General features: G+C 43.5%; 1 protein-coding gene across 1 annotated transcript in view; it reads left to right on the top strand.

Annotated features, from left to right (window-relative positions):
• Positions 1 to 24,855, top strand: part of Pdgfrl (platelet derived growth factor receptor like) — a 62,667-nt gene that overhangs the window by 18,602 nt on the left and 19,210 nt on the right. The window contains exon 2 of the mRNA XM_006996673.3: positions 599 to 896. Coding sequence (XP_006996735.1) covers positions 599 to 896 — 298 coding nt within the window. The remainder of the gene's footprint in view (positions 1 to 598; positions 897 to 24,855) is intronic.

Genomic DNA, 24,855 nt, shown 5'->3' with positions numbered 1-24,855 from the left:
TGCTAGGGACTGAACCATGGCTCTGCTGCATGCTAGACAAACACTGTTCCAACTGTGCTATGTCCCTAGCCCTATAAACATTCTCTTCTACATCCCCATCAAATGCAGACCCCACCCTCCATTTCCATTTTGAAAAATACTTTAAATCATCTGAGTGCATTTCTAATGCCATTCATGTCCCTTGTCCTTAGAGACTGATTACGTATCCTTGCATTTAAAGAGTCACCTGGGACTGAGCACCAGACAAAGTGATGGCTGAGACCTAAAACAGATTCTGAATGTCTTCAATGCAGGTCTTCTAGGTGACTCCATTGTGAGATGGGGTATGAACAAAAGAAAAATGTTCTGGTTTTATAAGGGCAAATTTTAGTTTATATTTTGCTGATTTTGAATAATACCTTTGAAACTGGAATATATTTCTTTTAAATTGTTGTCTTAAAACTAAAGAATGGATGAAGAACAAATGATTGCTTTATGGCTTATGATTACGGATGAAAAGGATGTGGGCATAAAGCAAGGGTAAGCATGGAAGTCATCTGCTGTGGGTTTCTCATGCTCTGGGAATGCCATTCACTGCCTCCCTCTCACGCCTTTGCAGTTGCTGGTCAACACCCTCCTAAGAACAAGCGTGCCAAGGAGCAAGGAGAAAACAGGATCAAACCTACCAACAAAAAGGCCAAACCCAAGATTCCAAAAGTAAAGGACAGGGACTCAGCTGACTCCACACCAAAGAGCCAGTCCATCATGATGCAGGCCATGGACAGCGGCCGCTTCCAGAAGCCTGCTGCTACGATGAGTCTGATGGCCGGACAAACGGTAGAGCTCCGGTGTAAAGGAAGCAAAGTGGAGTGGAGTTACCCCGCCTACCTGGACACCTTCAAGGACTCCCGACTCAGGTGAGCGCCATTGGTCGCTGGCTTCCTGTTCGCTGAAATGGGCCAAGAGTTTGATTTTTCTTCCATCATTTGATGCCGTATTACCTCTGACATACACTACCACATTCCACATGACTGTTAAATAGAAAGACTTTAGTGTCGTCACCCTTCTAGGTGACCACCACTGTGAGATGGAGTATGAACTATAGAATAATGTTCTGGTTTAATTTTATTTTTTTAAGGAAATGCATTTTCCCCCTTTTACTGAAAATAGATTCTTTTCTCACATATTATAACCAGATTACGGTTTCTCCTCCCTCTACTCCTCCCAGCTCCTCCCCCACCTCCCCTCCCATCTGAATCCCTCTCTCTGTCTGTCTCTCATTTAAAAATAAGCTTCTAAGAGGCAATAATAAAATATAGTAAGATGAAGCCAATCGTCATGTCAGAGTTGGCCAAGACCAATCAACAGAAGGAAAAGAGCCTAAGAGAAGGCACAAGAATCAGACTCATTTAGAACTCAGGAATCCCATAAAAACACTAAACTGGAAGTCAATGTTAATATTCTGACCTGACCCTTGGGGCTGCCCTATGTTCTGACATAAAGGAAAAACTCCTCCCCTTCCTCTCTCTCTTTTTCTCTCTCTCTCTCCCTCTCTCCCCTACCACGAGGTGTGTACCCCTCGACCCCCCTCTCTCTTTTCTCTTTCTCTCTCCTCTCCCTCTTCCCTATCTTTTCTTTGTCTCTCTATTATAATAACCCAGATGCTACATTGTGCATGGAAATGGTTTGTGAATGTCCACCCACCGCCCTGCCGCCATGTCCCGCATGGCCTGGGTTGTCCCACTGCTGCATCTACCCAGCATGCCAGCATGCTTTTCCTCACGGTGGGATACCCTGCCCTGGCCAGCTGGGGGTCCCCACTTATGCATAATTCATAACATTGGTGCCCAAGAGGACCTGGAGCAGACCTGTGCAGGTCCTGTGCATGCTGATTCGGTTTCTGTGAGTTCATATGAGCTTTGCTCGTGTTGATTTAGAAGGACTTGTTCCCCTTGTATCCTCTGTACTGTCTGGCTCTTACATTCTTTCTGCCCCCTCTTCCTTGTGGTTCCCTGAGCTTTGAGGGGAGGAATTTGATGGAGACATCCCATTCAGGGCTGAATGTTCCAAAGTCTCCTTTCTGTTCTGGTTTTATAAGGACAAATTTTAGTGCTTATCTTGCTGATTTTGAATAAGATCTTTGAAGCTGAAATGCATTCCTTTTAAACTATCATCTTAAAACTAAAGAATGAATGAAGAAAATATGATTGCTTTATGATGATGGCAGAAATTAGGGAAATTCTTTCCCCAGTTAAAATATTGCCACTCATCCCACAAATTTAAAGGAAACCATAAGACAAAAATAATAGGAAACTGAACTTTTGTAGAGAAATGTAATGCACAGAAATTAATATTTAATAATTCATTGAGTGAAAAAATAATGTATTCAATGTTTTATATTCTTTTAAACAATCATAAGGAAAACCAAAATGACCGATTAGATTCCTATAAGCAAACTGCCTAGAGATCAATTTTAATGACTTTGAAACCTTTCATTTGTATATGATTAGTTTTACTTTTGTGAATATATGATTGATACAAAGACCAAAGATTTGTTATGTCTGAATGACTATCTTCTGGGAGTGGAGCTGCTTCAGGAATGGTGGTTAAGATGATAGAAGGCTAAAAAGGTGGTGCTCAGTGGCAGAGATCTTATCTAGTGTGTGCAAAGTTTTGGGTCCAGAAAGCACACATATACACACACAGAAAGAGAGAGAGAGAGAGAGAGAGAGAGAGAGAGAGAGAGAGAGAAGAAGAAGAAGAAGAAGAAGAAGAAGAAGAAGAAGAAGAAGAAGAAGAGGAGGAGGAGGAGGAGGAGGAGGAGGAGGAGGAGGAGGGAGGAGGGAGGAGGAGGAGGGAGGAGGGGGGGGAGGAGGGGGGGAGGAGGAGGGAGGAGGAGGAGGGAGGAGCCAGCTATAATGTGCCGGATGGAATGTTCAGGGTTAAAACTCTGTGTATCTTGGAGAAAGTCACCTAAATAATTTGGGTCTTGGTTTCCTTGGGCACAGAATGAAGGAGCAGGATGTCATGATTATAACAGTCTGTGTGATGGCTATTCTTGGTTGTCAACTTGACTACATCTGGAATTAACTAAAACTTAAGTATGCCTGTGAGGGATTTTTTTTCCGTAGATTTATTCTATAAGTTCTGTTCCTTTAGAGAATGCTGACTAATACAGATTTTGCCACCAGAAGTGGTTCTAGAGCAACTGAAGTATAAAGATAAATTTTCTTAGGTATCTGGAATAGGCTTTCCAATTTGCCAACACCTAGTTACTCACATCTCTTTAGTTACTGAGATCTCCCCTAGAAACTCAGAGTACTAAAAGTCCGTGGTGTGAAATAGAGACACATTAAGGATGGATACAAACTTAGGGAGACAAATCTATTTGATTATACTGACCCATCAGTTATGAGAGGCAACAGATTTCATGATTCTGTATATAAAACTGTGTATCCTGCATATTGGGCGTTAACAGCTTAGACGCAAGATTGCAAAACATCAGTAGCAAACTTCTGCCCTCCGGTGTTCTCCCATTGTGCGTAAGCCTGTATTTAAGACCTCTTCCCTCCTTCAATAAACGGCATTCGGCATTCAAAAAAAATGAAATAAAAAATGCATATCTAAGAAAATAAAAAGAAATTTCGACAAGTGTGGGAAAACAAGGAAAATGATGGCTCTGGTTGGCTGCTCCTAGAACTCATGAACAAAGTGACAAAGGGAAAGAATGAGCTCCATAATAAAATTAACCAACTTCTAGCATCTCAGAGTATGGTGAAGGACAACAGTGAATGCAGTGAGAAAACTGACCATTTCCAGATGCGTATAAACAGTCTCAAGTTTCAAAGTGAGCCCTGGAAGAGAATCTTCTCTCCAGAGGCCACAGAGCTCAAAGAAAATCAAACCAAAGCCTATAAGGTTGGCTGAATTAGAGCAAAAATTCAAGTTCCAGCTGTAGAGGGTGTCAGCAGTTAAAGTAAGGGCATTAATTGTTAAGAGAATGGGATCTTGTAACTTGGGATGGAGGTGAGTGGGAGGACCGTATTGAGGCTGAGAATTTGAACCCCTGGGTTCTCAAGTGTAGTGTTTCTCACCTGAGAAAGCAGTCTCTGCACCCTCAGCAGAAGATGTACTCACACCTCCACCCCCTGAAATACTGCTGTGATGGTTCATTTTCCATCAACTTGACACAAGCTAATGTCATCTATGAGGAAGGAATCTCAATTAAGAAAATGCCTCCATAACATCAGGTTGTAGGTAAGCCTGTAGGATATATTTGTAATTGTTCATTGATAGGGGAAGGCCCAGCCCATTGTGGATGATTCCACCCCTGGGCTGGTGGTTCTGGGTTCTTTAAGAAATCAGGCTGAGCAAGCAAGAAAGCAGGAGCAAATCAATAAGCAGTACCCCTCCATGGCCTTTGCATCAGCTCCAGCCTCCAGGTTCCTGCCCTGTGTGGGTTCCTGCCCTCATTAATCTGGGTGATGAACTGTTATAAGGAACTGTGAGTGAAATAAACCCATTCCTCCCCTAGTTGCTTTTGGTCATGGTATTTAATTATAGCAATAATAACCCTAATTAAGACAATTGCCTTTTCCTCCTTGGACTGTGGAAATCAATCCTTACCAGCAGTGACCCTCTCTGAAGGAGATGCCAGGCAAGACAATACTTAGGGCCCACCAACGGTTGCCTCTAGACCTATAGCCAGACTTAAGGCTAAGCAGGCTCCTAGGAGGGAAGTAGAGAGGATAGTCCATGAAGTGTGCTACCCTACTAAATAGCTTAAGGAGTTTGCTAATTCATTCAAGCAGAAGTCTGGGGAATGGATTTTAAGGGTGTGGGATAATGGTGGAAGGAACATCCAACTGGATCAGGCTGAGTTTATTGATACAGGCTTGCTGAGCGGAGATTCTAGGTTTAATATGGACACTGTGACACATATATTTTCAAAAATGTCAAAAGTCTGAATGGTTGGCTGAAGCATTTATCAAGAGACGGCTGACTGAAAAAAAGAGTTGGAGATGCCTGATATCTCTTGGCTTGGTGTTGATGAAGGGATTGTAGGGCTTAGGGAAATTGCAATGCTGGAGTGGGTGTGCTGTGTAAAGCCTAACCCACCACAATTTGAAGGCCCGTAAGACATGCTCTTCACTAATCCTGTAAGGTGCAAATTGCTGAGAGGGGCACCAGCACATTTGAAGAGTGTGTGCCCTCCTGCCCTTGTGCCAGACCTTAGGGCTGGAGATGCTGCTGCTCAGTTAGATAAATTAAATGCAACAGGCTCAACTGGAGCTCAGAGCAGCATTGAGTCAGGTGGCAACACTGAGTCTCCAAGGCAACATGACTGTTGTTATCTTAGTGGGCAGCATAGGCAAAGCCATATCGATAATAGTCTGACCATAACAGTCAGCATGGGCAAAATGAATTTTATGATGGCATGACCTTTGGTACTGGGTAATCAATCATGGCGTTTCCAGGTATGGACTAGATAAGAAGACTACTGCATTTCTGTTTGATCTTTTTAAGTGGGAAAATTCTCAAACAAATGAGAGAAAGCCTCCACTGGATTGTGGCAAAAAAGGAATCTCAGCCTATGAACCAGCTTCCAACCTGAGCAAGTTTGCAGACCCAGAACCCCTCAGATGAAGTTTCCCTTGAGGAAGGACACCTAAAAGTTTTACTGTTGCCTTTCTCCAGTCCTTCCCCAGAAGGACCTACAGCCTTGGACAAGGGTAACTGTAAACTGGTGGAAAGGAAACAATCAGACTTCCCTGGATCTATTGGATATGTTTCTGTATTGATGCTGTTTCTGGGAGACCCCAAGAAACATTGCAGCTCTCCTGTTAAAGTAGGGGCGAACAGAGGTCAAGTGATTAATTGAGTTTTAGCTGGTCTGACTCATCATAGGTTCCCAAACTCATCCTGTGGTTATTTCCATAGTCCCAGAATGTGTATTTGGGATAAATATACTTAGACATTAGCAGAATCCTCACATTGATTTCCCAACCTGTGGAGTAAGAACTATTATGGTTAGAAAGGATAAATGGAAGCCTTTAGAGTTGTCTCTGCCAAAGAAAATAGTGAATCAGAAACAATATTTCAACCCTAGAGAAAATGCAGAAATTAGTACCACCCATCAAGGATTTGAAAGATGCAGGAGTGTGGTTCCTACCACATCTCCCTTTAACTCTCCAGCTGGCCAGTTCAAAAGACAGATGGGCCATGAAGAATGACAGTTGACTATTAAAAACTCAACCAAGTAGTGACCCAATTGCTGCTGCTGTACCAGATGTGGTATCCTTACATGAGCAGATTAATTTGTCTCCTGGTACTTTGTATGTAGCTATTGATCTAGCAAATGCCTTTTTCTTGGTACCTGCCTTATAAGAACCATAAGAAGCAATTTGTTTTCAGTTGGCAAGGCCAGCAGTATACCTTTACAGTTTTACCTGAAGGATATGTTAACTCTCCAGATCTGTGTCATAATTTTGTTTGAAGGGATCTTGATCATTGGTCTCTTCCACAAAATGTCACAATGGTCCCCTATATTGACAACATTATGCTGATTGAACCCAGGGAGCAGGAGATAGCAACCACTTTGAACTTGTTGATAACATATACATACATCAGAGGATGAGAAATAAATCCAAGCAAAATCCAAGGGCTTCCTACCTCAGCAAATTTCTTATGAGTCCAGTGGAGTATGGGGCATACAGCGATATCCCTTCTTAGGTGAAGGATAAGTTATTGCATTTGGCCTCTCCCACAACCAAGAAAGAAGCACATTTAGTAGAGCTATTTGGATTCTGGAGACAGCGCATTCCTCACTTGGGTATGTTACTCCAGCCCATATACCAAGTGACTTAGAAAGATGCTTTGAGTGAGACCTGGAACAGGAGAAGGCTCTTCAAAGTCCCAGCTGTTGTTCAGGCTCCTCTACCACTTGGACCATATGATCCAGCAGACCTGGTGGCACTTGAGGTGTCAATGGCAGATGGGCTCCACTACATGGACTTCCATTCACCAAGGCTGACCTCACTATGGCTGCTGCTGAGGGCCAGATCCGCCAATAGCAGAGACCAACACTGAGCAGCCCCAGACATGGTATTATGCCCTGGGGTGACCAGCCAGTGACCTGGTGGCAGGTTGACTACATTGGACCACTTCCTCCATGAAAAGAACAGCAACACTTTATCCTTACTGCAGTAGATACTTACCCTGGTAGTAGATTTACTTTTCCTGTATGTAATGCTTCTGCTAAAACTATCATCTGTGGATGTACAGAATGCCTTATTTACCTCAAATGGTATTCTATACAGTATTTCTTCTAAACAAGGAACTCACTTCACAGCCAGAGAAGTGTGGCGGTGGACCCACAATCATGGAGTTATAAATATCAGCTAATGCCACATGACCAGTTGCAGAAATGATGTTTAAATGGGCATGAAAGTTTCTGTCATATTTTGTTAAGAATGTGTTTTTAAAGATATTTGTGCAAAGGTCTTACCGTCTTCCCCACCAACTTGAAGCAGCTGGCCAAGCTGGAATGGCCTTTTAAAGATACAGTTGCGGTGCCAATTATGTGGCAGGAGCCTGGAGGGCTGGGAAATGTGGTATATGCTTTGAATCAGCGTCCAATATATGGTACAGTTTCTCCCATAGGCAGGATCCATGAGTCCAGGAATCAAGGTTGGAAAAAGAACAGTTCCACTCACTATCACCTCTAATGATCTCTTAGAAAATTTTTTGCTTCCTGTTTCCACAACCTTAAATTCTGCTGTCCCGGAAGTTTTGTTTCCAGAAGAGAGAGCACTCCTGCCAGGAGCCACAACAAATATTCTATTGAACTGGAAGTTCTGACTCCCCCCACCCCTTGCCACTTTGGACTTCTGATGCCTATAAACCAACAGACTAAGAAAGGCAAAACAGTGTTAGGAGGGGAGATTAATACAGATTACAAAGGAGAAATTGGATTGCTTCTCCACAATGGAAGTAAGAAAGATTATGATGTCTGGAGTGTAGTAGACCCTTTAGGGAGTCTCTTGCCCTGTGATTAAAGTCTATGGGAAACCACAACAACCTAATCCAGGCAGGATGACAAAGGACACAGACCCTTCAGGAATGAAGGCATGGACCACTTCTCCAGGAGAAGAGCCCAAACCTGCTGAAGTGCTTGCTGAAGGTAGGAGATACAGAGTGGGTAGTAGAGGAAGGTAGTTATAAATCCCAGCTAAGGCCACGTGACCAGTTGCAGAAATGAGGATTACAGTAGACTGTGTTTGTCATATTTTGTTAAAAATACATTTGTGCAAATAATTGTGTTCTTTCCTCTGTTTCTTTACCATGTAATGTAGCATCATTTAAGAGAATATCAGTGATTATCATATTTAAGTTTGAGATACTAAAAGAGCATCCCTTAAGGGACACTGAACACCCATTCTAAAATTTATATTGTGTTTGCAGTTGTATGAGGGATATTTGTATTGTGTTAGGTGTGATTATGACCTGATTAAAGAGATAATAAGTTTGCATTGTACATGGGCTAGTTATAGCATGTCAGGTATAATTATGCCCTGGTTATTGTTTCATTTGGAAATTAAGTGTGACATAAGGTGATATGATTGTGTGTCAACTTGACAAGGGATGGACTTGTGATGGCTAGTCTTGGTTGTCATCTACATCTGGAATTAACTAAAACCCAAGAAGCTGGCAACAGCAGTGAGAGATTGTTTTTTTTCTTAATTAAATCATTTGAAGTGGGGAGACACACTTTTAATCCGGACCTTTGTGGTGGGAAGATCCGCCTTTAATCTGGACCTCAGCTTCTGCTGGCAACTTGTATGTCTTAGTTAGGGTTTCTATTGCTGCGACAAAGCCCCATCCCACCCCCCTCCTCCACTCTTCAGAGGGAGTAAGGCCTCCCTTGGGGAGTCAACAAAGTCAAGCATACCAACTTGATGCAGAGCCTGGTCCCTCTCTGCTGTATCAAGGCTGAGCAAGGAATGGACTCCAAAAAACCAGTTCATGCACCTGGGATAAGTCCTGGTCCCACTGCCGAGGGCCCCATAAACAGATCAAGCCACACGACTGTCACCCACATTCAGAGGGCCTAGTTCGGTCCCATGCAGGTTCCCCAGCTGTCAGTCCAGAGTCCATGAGCTCCCACTAGCTCTGGTCAGCTGTCTCTGTGGTTTTCCCCATCATGATCTTGATGCCCCCCCGACCCTGCCTTGCTCATATGATCCTCCTCCCTCTCTTCAACTGATCTCCAGGAGCTCAGTCCAGTGCTTGGCTGTGGATCTCTGCGTCTGCTTCCATCGGTTACAGGATGTAGGTTCTATGATGGCAATTAGGGTAGTCACTAATCTGAACACAGGGGAAGGCCAGTTTAGGTGCCCTCTCCACGGTTGCTAGCTTTCTTACAAGTTACAGCTTGAAACAGCCAGACCCTCCCCCAGTCTCCTTGCTTGACATGCAGAAGATTTCCACTGTGGACAGAGGTTAGCCTTCTCCCAGCATGGGAGAGCCCTACTTTGGTCTGCACCATCTCTGCTGAGGCCTCTGATGCTTGCAGTAGCTCACAGGCTGAGATTCTAAGAGATACATCCAGAAGAAGCACCAGCCTCCGGGGGTTTAGAACTTGCTGCCTCGGTTGCCTGGCCCCCGCATACTCATTCACTTAAGCCTGGTTAGGCATTTTCTCTGGGAAAATCATGGCAGACCTTGCTGGGAGTGCATTCCAGTGGTTTCTCCTGCTTCGTCTCTGCATGTGGGTACATGCTTGCTTTTCTTTGAAGTCTGCTCTTTTCACCAAGACTTGGCTGAATGCTTGGCATCCACCATGATCTACTTAGTGATGCTCCATATTCCAGAGACCTGGCTGAATGCTTGGCATCTACCATTCTCTACTTAGTGATGCTCTGTATTCCAGTACACCTACCCTTCTGTCCTGTATACACACAGCTTAGAAGAGCAATGATTTAAAATGCATGGGGAAGGAAGAGTTAACTAGTTGCCTGTCTTTATAACCTAATGTATTAAGGAAGACACTCTCCGATATGTTTTTCTGACTGTATCCTTTGGTATCTCAAATATGATGATATGAAGTTCTTCTCAAGGTTAAGTAGGATGGGAGAGGAGTGGGAGGGTGGCAGAATCAGTCCATTTCCCCATTTCCTCTCTAGAGTTGTGTGTGTGTGTGTGCGTGCGCGCGTGTGTGCATGCATCTTTGATCCTGTGCATGCATGCATGCATGTGTGTGCGCACACGCACACAAGTGAAAAAGAGAGTTTATTCTGTGTCCCCATCTGGAAAGGTCTGTGCTGGAGAGATGGCCTCAAGGCAAGTGTGAGGGCCTGAGTTTAGATTCCCTGAAACCTATGAAAAGCCCAGTGGGGTGGTATTTGTTGTGATCATGGTGCTTCTATGGTGAAATGAGAGAATCCCTGGAAGCTCGTGGACCAGGCAGCTGCCGTGTATGCAGCAGTGAACAGCAAGAGACCTTGTCTCGTATAAGCTGGAAATCAAGGCCCAGCACACAAGGCTGGCCCCTGACCTCTACACGTGCACATGCCCAACTCACATATGAGCACACACATAAACACACGCATACCAAACATCCACAAAATATTTACTTTCAAATCTAGGAAGGCTTAATATTATACCTATATTTACAAATGTGTATGTTGATCTGTGTTAAAAAGAAACAGGAATTTACTCTCTTAGAGAGAGAGAGAGAGTTGATGGTGACTGAACCAGGGCCTCACACATGTACAGTAAGTGTTCTGTCAGAGAGCTAGACCTCCATTCCTCACTTAACATTTTTTTAAAAATTGCAGTTAATATTTAATTACATTTCTCCCTCCCCTTTCCTCCCTCCAAATACCCTCCCACAGGCTCCTCCCCACTTCCCTCCAAATTTATACCTTCTTTTTTCACTAATTGCTATTGTATGCATTTATGTATGTATGTATGTATGTATGTATGTATGTATTCCTAAATATAGCCTTCCACTTAACGATTTTTAAGCTTCTATTACAGAACAGGATTGCTGACTGTAGGTGCTTGTCCCACAGATCTCTAGAACTTTTTCATCCTTATAACTGAAGCTCTCTGACCACTGAACAACTCTGTTTCTCTTTCCTCCCTCCCCAGGACCTGCCAATCAACACTCTTCACTGTTTCTAGGAGTTGACTGCAAAAACTTACTGTTTATAACTGACTTATTTCATTTCTCATAGTTAACTGAAAGTTTAGCCTTGATGTGAAATCTCTCAATTTCTTTTTTAAACTTAAATTATATTCCTTTATATGTACCTGCCACATTTAAACTAGTTTATTGATCAATAGATATTTAAGCTATTTTTCACATAAGTAATAGTGCAATAAACATGACTGTTCACATATATTTTTATGATCCTATTTTCAATTCTTACAACGATATACCCAGAAGTGGGGTTTACCAAATACATTAAAAATTACTTACAAGCCAGATTTACATACTTTTAAAAAGCCATAACTGAAATAGGTAAAAATTACTCTGAACATTTGGTCTTTTGCTTAAACAAATATCCTATGCCTAGAAGGTCTGTGTATGAAGATTTGACATTTTATGGTAGTATTTTCCAAGCTGTGGCCAAGAGATATTTTGAAATACATTCAAAAACATTTTGAGGATTCAAACATAAGTGAACCTGAGACTGAATGAGAGGAACAGCCAGAACCAGGACGGGGCAGAGCTGACTTTTCACCATTAAATAGTACTTGTTTCATGAACATCAGGGACCTTATTTAAAAAAATAAATAAATAAACAGATGTGGCCCCCAAGGGCCTATGAAACATGAAAAATGCAGAAACATCTAGTCAGAACTCTATCAAACAATCACAGAACACCGTGATTTATTTGATGCCAGAGATCCAAGAAACAGACTCTTGACATCTGTCTAGAATGTGGTGCCTGTGGATAGTAGAACATTCATCTTGTGGTCTCTTTCCTGTGGGGTGAGTTCTTGCCAGACTTCCACAGTTATGGCGCTAGGCATCCCCCTAGGTACACTTCCAGTGAAGCCAGATAATTTTAACCAATATCAGGATCTTCCTGGAACAAAGTTCAAGTGTTACCACTTTCGTCCATACTTATTCTTCATTTCTTTACATTGAATAGTGGGCTGTTGCTCGTCACTAATTAAAAATGTGAGAAATTATGAGGAAGAAAGGAGTGTGACCTGTGGAGCCCCAGCAACGTGAAATAGACCCTAGTGGAAATACTACATATGTTTCTTTCTCTACCTTCTAGGAGTGTCAAAGTCACTTACTAAATATGAAGTGAGTTAACATGTCTGGCTGTACTCAGTTGAGACACACCATTTTGGCAAAGGATAAAACATAATACCAACAGGGAAAATACTATCCACCCTGATATAATTTAGTCTCTCTTTAGGACTGGGGGCTACAAACTCCATTGCTGCCCACTGGTTTTTCCAAAAAGTTTTCAAATTTCTTGATTTCATTTTTCTTTACAGATCAATGATGTTCCATTTTGTACATGTACCACATTTTCATTACCCATTCATCTATTTATGAGCAAATTGGTTGATTCATTTTTTGCTGTAGTTAAATTCACAATGGCTATATTAATTTTGCATTTCCACTAACACTGAATAAGAGGACTTCTTTCTCCACATCCTCAACAACATTTCAGATTTCTTGATGTTTTAGCATAGATATTGCCTGCACGAACTCTCAATGATAAGTCTGAGATTTGAGAATGTTAGTTTTTAAATCAATATTTCAATATATTTTCACAATGAGTTTTAACCAGCAATGGTTTTACATTAACATTTTCATAGTCTACATTTGCTGTGGATATCGCTCTGTATAAATAAGATGCTGATTGGCCAGTAGCCAGGCAGGAAATATAGGCGGAACAAGGAGAGAGGAGAATTCTGGGAAGTGGAAGGCTGAAGCAAGGAGACAGCCACTTCCATGAGTACCAACACGTAAGATACTGGTAAGCCACGAGCCATGTGGCAAGGTATAGATTTATAGAAATGGGTTAATTTAAGATGTAAGAACTAGATAACAAAAAGCCTGCCACGGCCATACAGTTTGTAAGCAATACAAGTCTCTGTGTGTTTACTCCATTGGGTCTGAGCAGCTGCAGGACTGGCGGGTAAGAGAGATTTGTCCTGACCGTGGGCCAGGCAGGACTGGAGAAAACTTCAGCTACATACATACTTATTGTCCTAATAGCAAAACAGTGTTCCACTGAGGAAATGCAGCATCATTTCTCACCTAGCCCCAGTTTGTGGTGGTTTGGCAAGTTTCACTCTGAGGAGAGCCGTTACGAACATTCAACACAAGTCATTCTCTGTGCTTGTTTATTTGTCCCCACAGAGGGGACATTCAGGTCCTAAGTGTAACAGTTTTATCCCATATCTTTCCTGCTATGAGCACAGAGGTGGCGAGTGTCATGGAAAGTGACGACAGGTGAGGCACAGCTGGACCTGAGACCCGCCTTAACCAGGAACAAGGAAAGTGATTTCTGGTTAGTAATTTCCTGAGACCCAGTTTCCTCATCTGGGATGTGAAGATGGAGATGGTGTTGTGGAGACTGTGTGTGAACAGGTGTTGCTAAAATAATGCCTGACCCAGGGTGGGTGCTTTACAAAAAGAAAAAAAAAATCACTGCATTGTAACAAACTCACAAATCAAAACATCACACAGGGAAATTAAGGTAGACACGCAAGCGCTTGCCTGGTCCCAAACTTGATGTACCTCAGTAAACTTCTATATGGTTAGAATGGCCACTCTGAAGCCATGGAGCTTCCTTTAAGGTTTTACACTTTAACCATTGATTAGGTTTTTATGCACTTGTCCTTCACAAAAAGAAAAACTGTGACAGTTGAAACTAGAAAAACAATTACCTCTAAGTCCCCTTTCATGACTCATGTGTCCTTTTGCCTGTATTCTGTCCTTCCTAATGTGCGCCCCTTTCTAAAGGATATTCTGTACCCACACAGGGAGCTGTTTTCCATATATGCATGTATTTATTATAGGCTAGGATCCACATATGAACGAGATATACATACAAGGTGTTTTTTTCCTCTTTGAGTCTAGGTGACCTCATCTAAAAGTGCACCATCCATCTGATTTCAAATTTCATGACTTCATTTTTCTTTACAGCTAAATAATGTTCCATTCTGTGCATGTACCACATTTTCATTACCCATTCATCTATTGATGGGCAACTAGGTTGATTCTTTTTTTTTTTTTTTTTTTTTTTTTGCAGTAGTTAATGCCACAATGGCTGCGTTAATTTGCGCTCCCACCAACAGTGAATAAGAGGTCTTCTTTCCCCATATCCCCATCAACATTTGTCAGATTTCTGGATGATAGCCATTTACCTGGGGTAAGGCAGTATCTCAGAGTAGTTTTAATTTGTATTTCCCTGATGGCTAGGGCTGTTGAACGCTTTAAAAAAAAAATAGTTACTGGCCATTTAACTGTTACTGGCCATGAAAACTGTTCATTAGCCTGTTTGTTGATGTATGTCCTTCGTGTTTATTTTTGAAATTCTTTTGTCTACTTTGGGAGATGTTTAGTAAATTGTCTATTTCCCAAGCACACAGATCTTTTGGGATAGTTAATTGTAATGAAGATTAACATGAGTAAGAGAATGTAGCAAAGCCAATCTGCTGATGTAGAAGATCGAAGGACATCTGCTCTTCTTTCTTGGCAGTGTGTGCAAGCTCATTAAATTGATTAGTACTTCTGTAGTCTAATATTTGTAATTTTCTTTTCTCACAAAGACACCCCCCCTCCTTCATGGCAAATACCACAGCTGGTTGCTCATCAGATTCCCAACACCTAGATGGTTTCTACCTCATGCCAGAAATCAGGAAATATCTTTAGTGTCCCCATAGTCTTGGAAGACATTTCACAGTGACACACCCCCTCACGCATCATTGAAAGGTACTTAGAGCCTTGTGCATACACATTTGCACTGTATATACTATGCATGCACTATATGTATGCACTGCATGCATGTATGGCATGTGTGTACTGCATATGTGTAGTGTATGTGTGCACTGTACAAGTGTATTGCATGTATGCACTGTATGTATGCACCACATATATATGATATATGTATGCATTGTATGTGCACATTGTGTGTATGAACTGCATGTATATGATATATGATGTACCGTATGTAGCAAAAGAAGGGAGGGAAAGGCAGACAGCTCATCTCCATCCTACATGGCCATGGTAAATATATGTCACTAGTGAAACATGTTTTTGTTTTGTTTGTAGAGGTTTTTTTTGTTGTGTTTTTGTTTATTACTATTTTCTTCCACTTTTTCTTAGACAGGATCTTGATAGGTAGCCCAGACTGACCTTGAACTCATGGTTCTCTTGCCTCAACCTCCCCAGGACTGAGATTATAGGCATGAGCCACCAAAGCCCAACTTTTTCCTGCCCTTAAACATCTAATATCCATCTCTCTTTCAACTAATGAGGCCATTACCTAATTCTTGGAGTAATTGGAGTCCTACGGTTTCTTAATATCACCTTTCCCCTCTTCTTCTTTCCCTACTCTTACGTTAGCAGAGGGGGAGGTTGCTTGCCTCTCTCGTCCACATCCCATGGTCCACATCCCTGGTCTCTTACCAAAGATCGAGGTCTCTTCCTTGGTGTTCCTCAGCGCCCCCTACGGTGCCTCTGAGCAAGTGAAGCTGGGAACAGGAGCTGAGAGTGGGGTCTAGAGTTAGACCACCGTGATGGAGGTGACCTGTGACTCTGGGAACAAGGTCATTGAGCTTTAATGTTTAAAGACTGCATTTATTTACTTGTTTATGTGTGTCTACATCCACACAAAGGCCAGAATGGAGCACCGATCTCTCAAAGCTAGAGCTATAGACTTTGGTGGGACGCTTGCCTTGTTCCATGGGCACTGGGATCCGAACTCCAGTTAGTGAGGAAAGCACGCCTAACCACTGAACCATATTTCCAGCCCCATCACTGAACTTTCAAGCTGAAAAAAAAAAAAAACTTAATGATGACTTTACTTAAGATCCCCTGCCCCCCCCCCTTTTTTTCTTGCTTGTTCCTTGTGGCAGAAAGTTGAGACAAGGCCTTACTTAGTAGCCCAAGCTGTCCTCATACTCACTGCAATCCCTCTGCCTCAGTGTCCTAAGTACTGAGGACAACAGGTATGGGCTACCATGTTTGGCTTTTGTTGTTTTTGAAGTTTGCATGCTTTAAAAAAAATTTTATGTGTATGAGTGTTTGGCCTTTATGTGTACCATGCACCTGCTTGGTGTGTGCTGAGGTCAGAGAAGGCTGGCAGATCCCCGGGAACTGGGGTGAGCTGCTATGTGGGTACTGGGAAATGAGCCTTTGTCCTCTGGAAGACACCCAGTGCAGTTAGCCATATAGTCTTGCTGTTCATTTGGACACGTAGCGAATGTGCGTGTTATTGGAGGCACAGCAGAATGATTTATGTATGTACGCAATGTGTATTAATCAAATCAGAATATTTAGCATAGTCATCACCTCACACCGTTTTCATTTCTTTGGGGTGAGGACGTTCAAAACGATCTCTTCTATTGTAAAATATCCAGTGCAGTATCATCAGCCAGAGTCTCCCTGCTGAGCAATACACAGGAGGACCAAATCCCCGCGCCTAACTGGCATTTTGTACCCACTGAACTACTCAGTCTCTTTCTCCTCACCATTCCAGCTTCTAGTCACTTTACTCCAATTTGGAAAGTGACCCTCAGAGATAGACGGCTGGTGCTGCTGAGCAGAATGAGTCCTGAATTGGGGCGGTTCTCCTGGGCTGCGGCCTACGCTGCCATCCTCCTCCATCTGTGATAGGCCCCGTGGAATAAACTTAGACACAAGTCACCCTCAGCCTGAGGAAGATAGATTCAGGAAATATATACTTGCTACATCCTAGGATTAGACTATATTAAATATATCTAGTTTCAAGTTTAAGATTGAAAACAAGTCGTTTCCAAAACATGTCATCATCAGAATGCCCACTAGGTGGCAGGCTTTATCGGTGTTACAATTGTCATCAGTAAGATTTCAAACAAGGACTGAATGGCTAGAAAGAGAATAGACAAGGTTCCTCGGAGGTTGCAGCTACATGTTGCAAGGTCTGTGTTTTCGGGTGCTAAGGTGGACTGGGGTACCACTTCCACACTGGATCATTCCCAGTAACTTAGATCTCCCATCTGTTTGAGATGGGAAAGAGGGGGTACCTGAAAAAGTGACCAGAGTATGTTACTATTTTCTGCATGTGACATTTCCTGATCTCTCTGCACCCTCCCTGTCTTCCAGCACTTTTCTTAAGCTTCTACTAATGTGCAAAGTCCTGTGGAGGCTGTGGCCATGGAGTTTATGAAGATAGACTATTAAATAGATAAGCAGTTTGAATCACTTGGTGGGTGCAATGCTGACAGAAATCCAGATGTGAAAACTCAAACCAATATCTGAAAGTTGAGTTAACCAGGTAAAGGAGGGTGGAGAAGAAGGTAAGAAAGTTCTGGAAAGAGGGGCCAGCCTGCAGGAGCCACCTAGAGGTAGGAAAGAGTACCTGTAACTGAGAGAGTATGTGGAAGGTGATCAGAGGCAAAAGAAGTGGAAGAAATTTACCCAGAAAAAGAGGACTACACCAGGATTCAAGCATATACCATAGCAGCCTTTCTTGGCCATTTGGAGTCATTTAGAGCAGCATCTAAGGGGGTTATGGACTTTACTATGTACACATACCTTTAGTCCGAGCACTGGAAGGCAGAGCTCTGTGAGTTCAAGGCCAGCCTAGTTTACAGTGCAAGTTCTGGGCACAGTGAAATCCTGTCTCAAAGATAAAAACAAAAAGGCAGGCAGTGGCGGTGCAAGCTTTTCATCTCAGCACTCGGGGGGAGGCTAGCCTTGTCTATGGAGTGAGTTCCAGGACAACCATGGACATACAGAGAAACCCTGTCTCAGAAAAACACCAGGAGGAGGAGGAGATAAGGAGAAGGAGGAGGAGAAGGAGGAGGAGGAGAAGGAGGAGGAGAAGGAGGAGGAGGAGAAGGAGGAGGAGAAGGAGGAGAAGAAGGAGGAGAGAATAAAGAGGAGGAGGAGGAGGAGAAGAAGGAAAGGAAAGGAAAGGAAAGGAAAGGAAAGGAAAGGAAAGGAAAGGAAAGGAAAGGAAAGGAAAGGAAAGGAAAGGAAAGGAAAGGAAAGGAAAGGAAAGGAAAGGACAGGACAGGCTGAGTGCAGACTATATAAGTCACAGCGTCTCTTTCCAGCCCAGGTGCACCACTGTGTCTCCATGCATGCACATTTGTTCTTTTCAAACTGGCTAGAGACATTCTTGAACCCAGTGCTCCTTCATAAGACAGGAAGGAAATGATTTCAATTTCAATTTGTTGATGCAGTGAAACACTCTGCTATATGAATGTTCCAGATCATCTGATAAATTCCCACAGGTGTATCAGCCTGGTCTGATTCCATCCATTCTGTAAGTACACCCTTTCTCCAGTTCTGCCGTCACGCACTTCACGTGGGGACCAAGGGGGGATTCCTGGCACTGCGCTGAGTGCAAGAGCAAAGTAAGAAGTATGTGATGTGTGGGCCAGCCAGAGGGTTAAATAAATCACTGCTGGAGGGGCGGAGGTGTGAGCTGGGCCACCTCACAGAGAGGAGACCTTTTTTTAAAACAGGTTGGCTGGCAGGGTAGCTTAGGCCTGCCCCAAAGGAAAAAACAAGGGTCCAAGCATTATCTTTCAGGATGCGTCTGGGGTGTCTGGTGGGATGTGAACATTTTTCAGTGGAGAGCTGGAAGCTGGGAGGAGTGGGTGGGGCTCAGCTCTCTTTGATGGCTGGTTCCTCTGAGAACAATAAATAGCTTCCAGGAGAAGAGAAGGCATCTGTATTTCCACTTGGCTGCGCTTGGAAGCAGCTTACTCCACCCACAGACCACACAAAGGAGGGTGGGCTGGGGAAGCAGACTGAGGGCTGCTGGCCAGTCTGCTAAGCAGGCTGTCTCCCCAGCATGCACAGGGCAAGGAATCCATCCAAAGGGCCTTTTCACAGAAAGGAATGTGACCAGAAGGACCCGACGGTTGAGAGAGAAGAAACTGCATAATATGAGCACCCGCTGGTGGTGTGTGGAGAGGGACGCGTCTTCGTTCTTCCTCATCTATCTTATTTTGGCAAAAACAGACCTAGCAAAGCTTTTATCACTTTCATTGTGTTTCAGTACACACCTCAGGACACTTAAGTAAATTCATATGGTTAGGTGGATTTAGTTTAAGTTCAAACTCACTTTCCTTCAAAGTTGGGTTTTCTTGGCAGAACAATAAAATAATGTGGGTTCCACTTCTCTGTCTCCTTGTGTGGAGCTGCAGGTTGAGTCCATGTGCATGGCTGTCCCAGTTAGTAACTTGACACAGCCTAGAGTCACCTGAGAGGAAAGCCCCCATTGAGGAATTGCCTAGACCAGAAAGAGCCCTGTGGGCATTTCTGAGGGAGATGGTCTTGACTTTTAATGGGTGTAGAGGCCCCACGCCACTGTAAGTGGTGCCGTCCTTAGGACGATAGTGATGGTCAAAGGCTGTGTAAGAAAGCAGCTAAGCACAAGAGAGATCCAGCAATCAGGTCCTCCAAGGTGCCTGCTTCAGGTCCCTGCTCCAGCTCCTCACAACCACAGGCCGTACTCTGTAAGCTGAAATAAAGCCTTCCCCTCCTAAAGTTATTTTGGATCAGAGTGTTTTGTCACAGGAACGGAAGGGTAATTAGAACAATCACAAGTTGAAAGTGTTCACAAGGTCTGGGCATGGAGCTCGGCCATGGGGTGCTTGCCTAGTACATGCAAGGTGCTGGATTAAGTCCTCAGTGTGGCAAGAAAACAAAAGTATAAGCTGGAGCCAGGCTCCGACACCTATCTTCAAATGAATTTCCATCCTGGAAATTAAAAAGAAAGAACCTGCCCCACCCTGAAGGTAGAACATTCTACGGCATCAGGACAGGCCCCTACATGTCCCAAGGGAGAGACTGTTGGGAAGGCAGGGCACACGTCTTCTCTGGGTGTACTGAATGTTCTGACGGTGTTCATGATGCGGAAAAAACAGCTATGTTCCATTCGGCGCATGGGTGGGGGAGGGTAATAATAGAACCAGGCTTCTTCCCTGTTATCAGCGTAGAATGAGGTCATGCGTGTAAAGCCCTTGGCATACATAGCAAGCCTCTCAGTGGAGCTGAGCTATTTTTACTCATTTTATTGTATCCCGACGACAACGAGGTAAAACACAGGACAATGGCCTGTCTGTCAGGAATTTTGTTTTCAGGAAAAGGTTTCAGGCTCCAACAAACTAGATGGTCATGCTGTAGTTTGGGTACGGAGTATCACCCAAAGGCTTGGTGTCCAGCTGGTAGCACTGTTGGGACCTTTGGAAGTGGGACCTAGTGGAAGGGAATTAGGCCCTTAGAGTTGTGTCCTTGAAGGGGCCATTGAGACCCTGTCCATTCCTCTCTCTCCTCCGCTGCCTGCCTCCCCCTTCCTCTGTGTGTGTGTATGTGCGTGTGCATGCACATGCACTCATTTTCTGTCTCTTTTTCTGTGTGTGTGTGTGTGTGTGCGCGCGCGCGCGTGCGCGCGCGCGTGCGTGCGGGGTCTTTCTCCCGGCTTCATACATTCCATGAAGTAGTTTTTTTTTTTTCTTTTTGACATGTATTCCCACCATGGCATTCTTCACTGGGACCAAGCCATCATGGCCAAAACACCCTAAACTGTGAACCAGAACGAACCTTTCCTCATTAAAAGTTGACTCCCGTGGGTAGTTTGCTGCCTTCAGGGAAGGTTGATGAGCACAGTCCACAGCACCACAGAATGCTGACCGAGTCACAGTTAACGGCCTTGGTGTGGTGTACTGTGAGATCCAGCTATCCTCCACCCGCAGTGTACTCGTGAAGGAAGGAGGAAATGTTTTCTGCTAAGTTCTATGTTAAAAGAATGTTAAACAAATCCTTTCATATTTTGAACATTCTGGAAAGTCTCTATGTGATCATCCCAGATGTGCTGCTCGGCACTAAAATATAAAAAGATGGCAGCGGTAAAGACAAGTCCATGTGCCAAGTCAAGGACAAGCTGGGAATGTCACAAAACTCTTGCTGATGACAATCCTGGAGACCGCTGTCCAATGGAAAATGGTTTAGGGTGTCACTGAGCGACTGTACATACTTTCCTAATGTGATCCTGCTCTAACAAATATGTCTTCATGTGGGAGAGGTCTGGGGTTTTATTTGCAAAAATGAAAATTGGTGTTATTGCGGTCTGAACATTTTTGCCAAGTATTTCAATATGCAAAGTCATTTAAAGGGGTTTGTGAGGAGGAAAGCAAGAAAAGGGGAATAAAGGATAAGTTATAAAATGGGGAATTTCATGTACCATGGTAAATAACTGTTCAGAATGGCATGCCCCGAAGCGGGAACAAACCAAGATGTCAGAGCTTTGCATCTGATGTCTGGACTCGGCTTCTCTGACAGCGCCACTCACCCACACAGCACTGGCTGTAGATTCTTGGTGCCTTGTCTGCCCAGGGCCTCCCACGTCACCCATATTCCTAACTCATCTACTCTTGTCACATGGCCTCAAGATCCTTTCGCCTGACTTTGTTCTTACTTCTCAGACCCTTTAGTGTGATTGCCTTTTAGACTTGATCCCGATTTCCCTGTGGGTCAGTCATGCTGCCAAAGGCCTTACTTCATTCTCTCCCTATCTCTTAGAATACGAGGTAATCTTGGTGTCTCACTTGCCTTGGGAAAGACGTTGGTGTCCTCGCCAGCTCACTTCCTCTTGTAACATCAGTGACCCTCTTTATGAACTTTATGTAGTAGCTGAGACAAGGCGAGGTGACCCAAGGCATGGAACTATGTGTTGCCGACCAAAACTGCTATGAGAGAATGTACTCTCCTGTATTTATCTACCACGGTGATTTGTGGAATGGTACAAATAAAATAGGTGACTTATTGACTAGAATAATATAGCACAGCTTGCTGTAGGCATTTGGGGGGAAATGCGGAACATAGCAATCATCTATAGGAGAGACTATAAGGGGTAACCACAAGTGCGTCACAGCTTGAGATTAGTAAGTATTCAGCTCAGTGGAGTGTGATAACCTATGTATAAGGAGTCTCCTAAGTTTAAAAAAAAAAAAATGACAGGTGAGAAGAAAACCAGAACTGTCTCCAACCAGAAACCGCTTCTAAACTAAATGACATAAAACATAAACCAGACACAGAATTTCAATATGAGCATGTGAGGCTGCTGGTAAACTTCTTTTCCAGTCAGCTGCAGTGACTAGATGAAGACAGATTCAGTGAGTGAAGGATTCCTCATTGGAGGAGCATCAGGTCTCGAAAATAAGATAGAGAAAGAAAGCCCTACGACGAGATTGCAATATGCAGTTGGGAGACTTACTTCTGGCCTGGACTCGACATTTTACAAAGAAGTAGATTCGACCCACAGGGAGTGAAGAGACTGCCTCTGGTTTACAGCTGTTGGTAGACTAGATCTTACTCGTGTGTTCATGAGTAAGCTTGCCTCTTTGCACAACTTGCCTGTTTTGAGGAGTGGCGTAGTAGACATGGGTGTGAGTGTGCAGATATCTCTGCCGTGTGCCGACCTTGGCTCCCAGAAATGGAGTGGCAGAACCATATGGTGGTTCTGTTCTGGTAAACATAATTAACTTAGTAAACCAGGATGTGTTATTCAGTCATAAAACAGGATGCTAGGTTGTAATTTGTAGAAAAATGGATGGAATGGAGGAGAATCATGTTAAGTGAAGAAAGCCAGACTCCTATTTCCTCTCATATGTGAAATCTAATTTAAAAAAAAAAATACATGAAAGTAGAAAATACATTTGGAAGAGGCTCAAGAGAGAATAGTATGGAATAAATGTGATCAAAGTACATGAAGCCTATTCTTTTGTATCCTTCCTAAATCAATTGTTAAAAATACACTGGTTTTAAGCCCAATTTTCCACTTTTGTAGCCTCTCTCTGTCTTCCCATTTCTGATGTTAGTTCAGGAGGTTCACCAGCAGTGTGGCACCAGTGCGAGTGTGTACCTGAAATGTTTTTGAAGGGAGACCAGGGAGGCCTATTCCAAGATGAACTCTATGTGGTATGCAAATGGACCCAGGCCCCAAGGCTTCTGCTGCCTTCTGCGTTCACTATTCTAGCTTGGCCATAATACATCCACTGTGGCTATGGCCTTGCACACTGGGAATCCTGAGCTTGTTTTTCTAACCCGGGTGGTAGAGGCTTGCTCCATTGTCTTCTGTCTCCCTCCTCCCCGAGAACTATTCTTTCCATAATAATGAGTCGAGCTTTTCCTTGTCTGTGTAAATACTGATGGGCTTGTTCTGCATGGTGAGATTAAGAAGTCTGGGAGGCTGGGGTTAAGTGCAGCGAAGTACAGACAGCCTGAGGTCCCCCAGGAGCCCAGGGCAGTGTGAGAACAACTCAAGTGTGGACTAGTCACTTTTGGCACACCAATGGGTATTATTTTTGTAACCAGCATAAATGATACCCTGGGTTTTTTTATATCTATGAAGAAATTCCTGTTGGCCCTGCCTGTTGGAAATTTATATTCTAAAAAGGTGACATGAGGTCACCTCCAGATAATGTCTATAGAGCATTGGCTCAAAGGTTTTGTAAGGTTTAACGCATCCTGCTTTTCTGGTAGTTTTTCTTAATACGCATCAGCACATGCTCATTTAATTTATGAACTTAGATACTGAGAGATGTCACTCTGTGGAGAGAGTGTTTACCTGATGTACATAAAGCCCAGGGTTCCATCCTTAGCACTGCATAAAACAAGGCATGGTAGTCCATGCTATAATCCTAAGCATTCCAGAGGTAGAGGCAAGTCTGAAATTCAAGGTTGCTCTCAGGTTCATATCCAGTGAGAGGACAGCCTGGGACACAAAGAGACTCAAAGATGTAAACACCAATTTTAGAAAGCTTGAAGGGGCCGCTGAAAGTCCAAATAGTCACTGTTACTCTATAGTATAGGACTTTACAGGTTTCCTTTTACATGTATCCAAATGTTTACACACCTTTATAAATTAACTTATGTATCACGTGTTACAGGGTGATATCACAGAAGGGTTAGCTAAACCCTTTTTGACTATTATAGTTGGAGGTGGCAATGACTGGTTCCTGTGGAGGCAGTGCTGATGTCTCTTCCTATGTTAACATCACCTTCCAGTGTTAAGCTACATGCATTTTTAAGGCATTATCCTAGGAGGTCTGGGTTTGGTTTTGGAGACAAAGGGTATGCTGGCTAGAGAGGCAAAGAGAACAGTGATAAAGTAGGCTAGCAGAGTGGCAGGTGAATATCCTGGAATGGTGCTCAGGGTCTGGCCATGGAGAGGACTTGGGAGCAAGAGACAGAGACAGACAGACAGAGAGAGACAGAGAGAGACACAAAGAGACCCAGGAGATGTCACGCACTCTGTCCTCTCCTGTCATTTCTGAGTAACAGACAGCCTCAGGCGTAAGTTACTGTAGCAGAAAACCCAACGTCACATTTCATACACATTACCATAGCCCATTGTTGGAACAGAAATATTGTAGTTACACACAGCTGCTGTGGGGTGGTCTGTATGTCAAGTTGCTCTAATTGGTCAATAAATAAAACATTGATTGGCCAGTGGCTAGGCAGGATGTATAGGCGGGACTAATAGAGAGGAGAATTGAAAGAACAGGAAGGCGAAAGGAGTCCATGCCAGCCGCCACCATGACAAGCAGCATGTGAAGATGCCAGTAAACCAACAGCCACATGGCAAGGTATAGATTTATGGAAATGGATTAATT

This window comes from Peromyscus maniculatus, chromosome 17 (genome assembly GCF_049852395.1).
Source record: "Peromyscus maniculatus bairdii isolate BWxNUB_F1_BW_parent chromosome 17, HU_Pman_BW_mat_3.1, whole genome shotgun sequence".
NCBI classification, from domain to species: Eukaryota; Metazoa; Chordata; class Mammalia; order Rodentia; family Cricetidae; genus Peromyscus; species Peromyscus maniculatus.
This window is presented reverse-complemented; position numbering and strand designations above follow the sequence as displayed.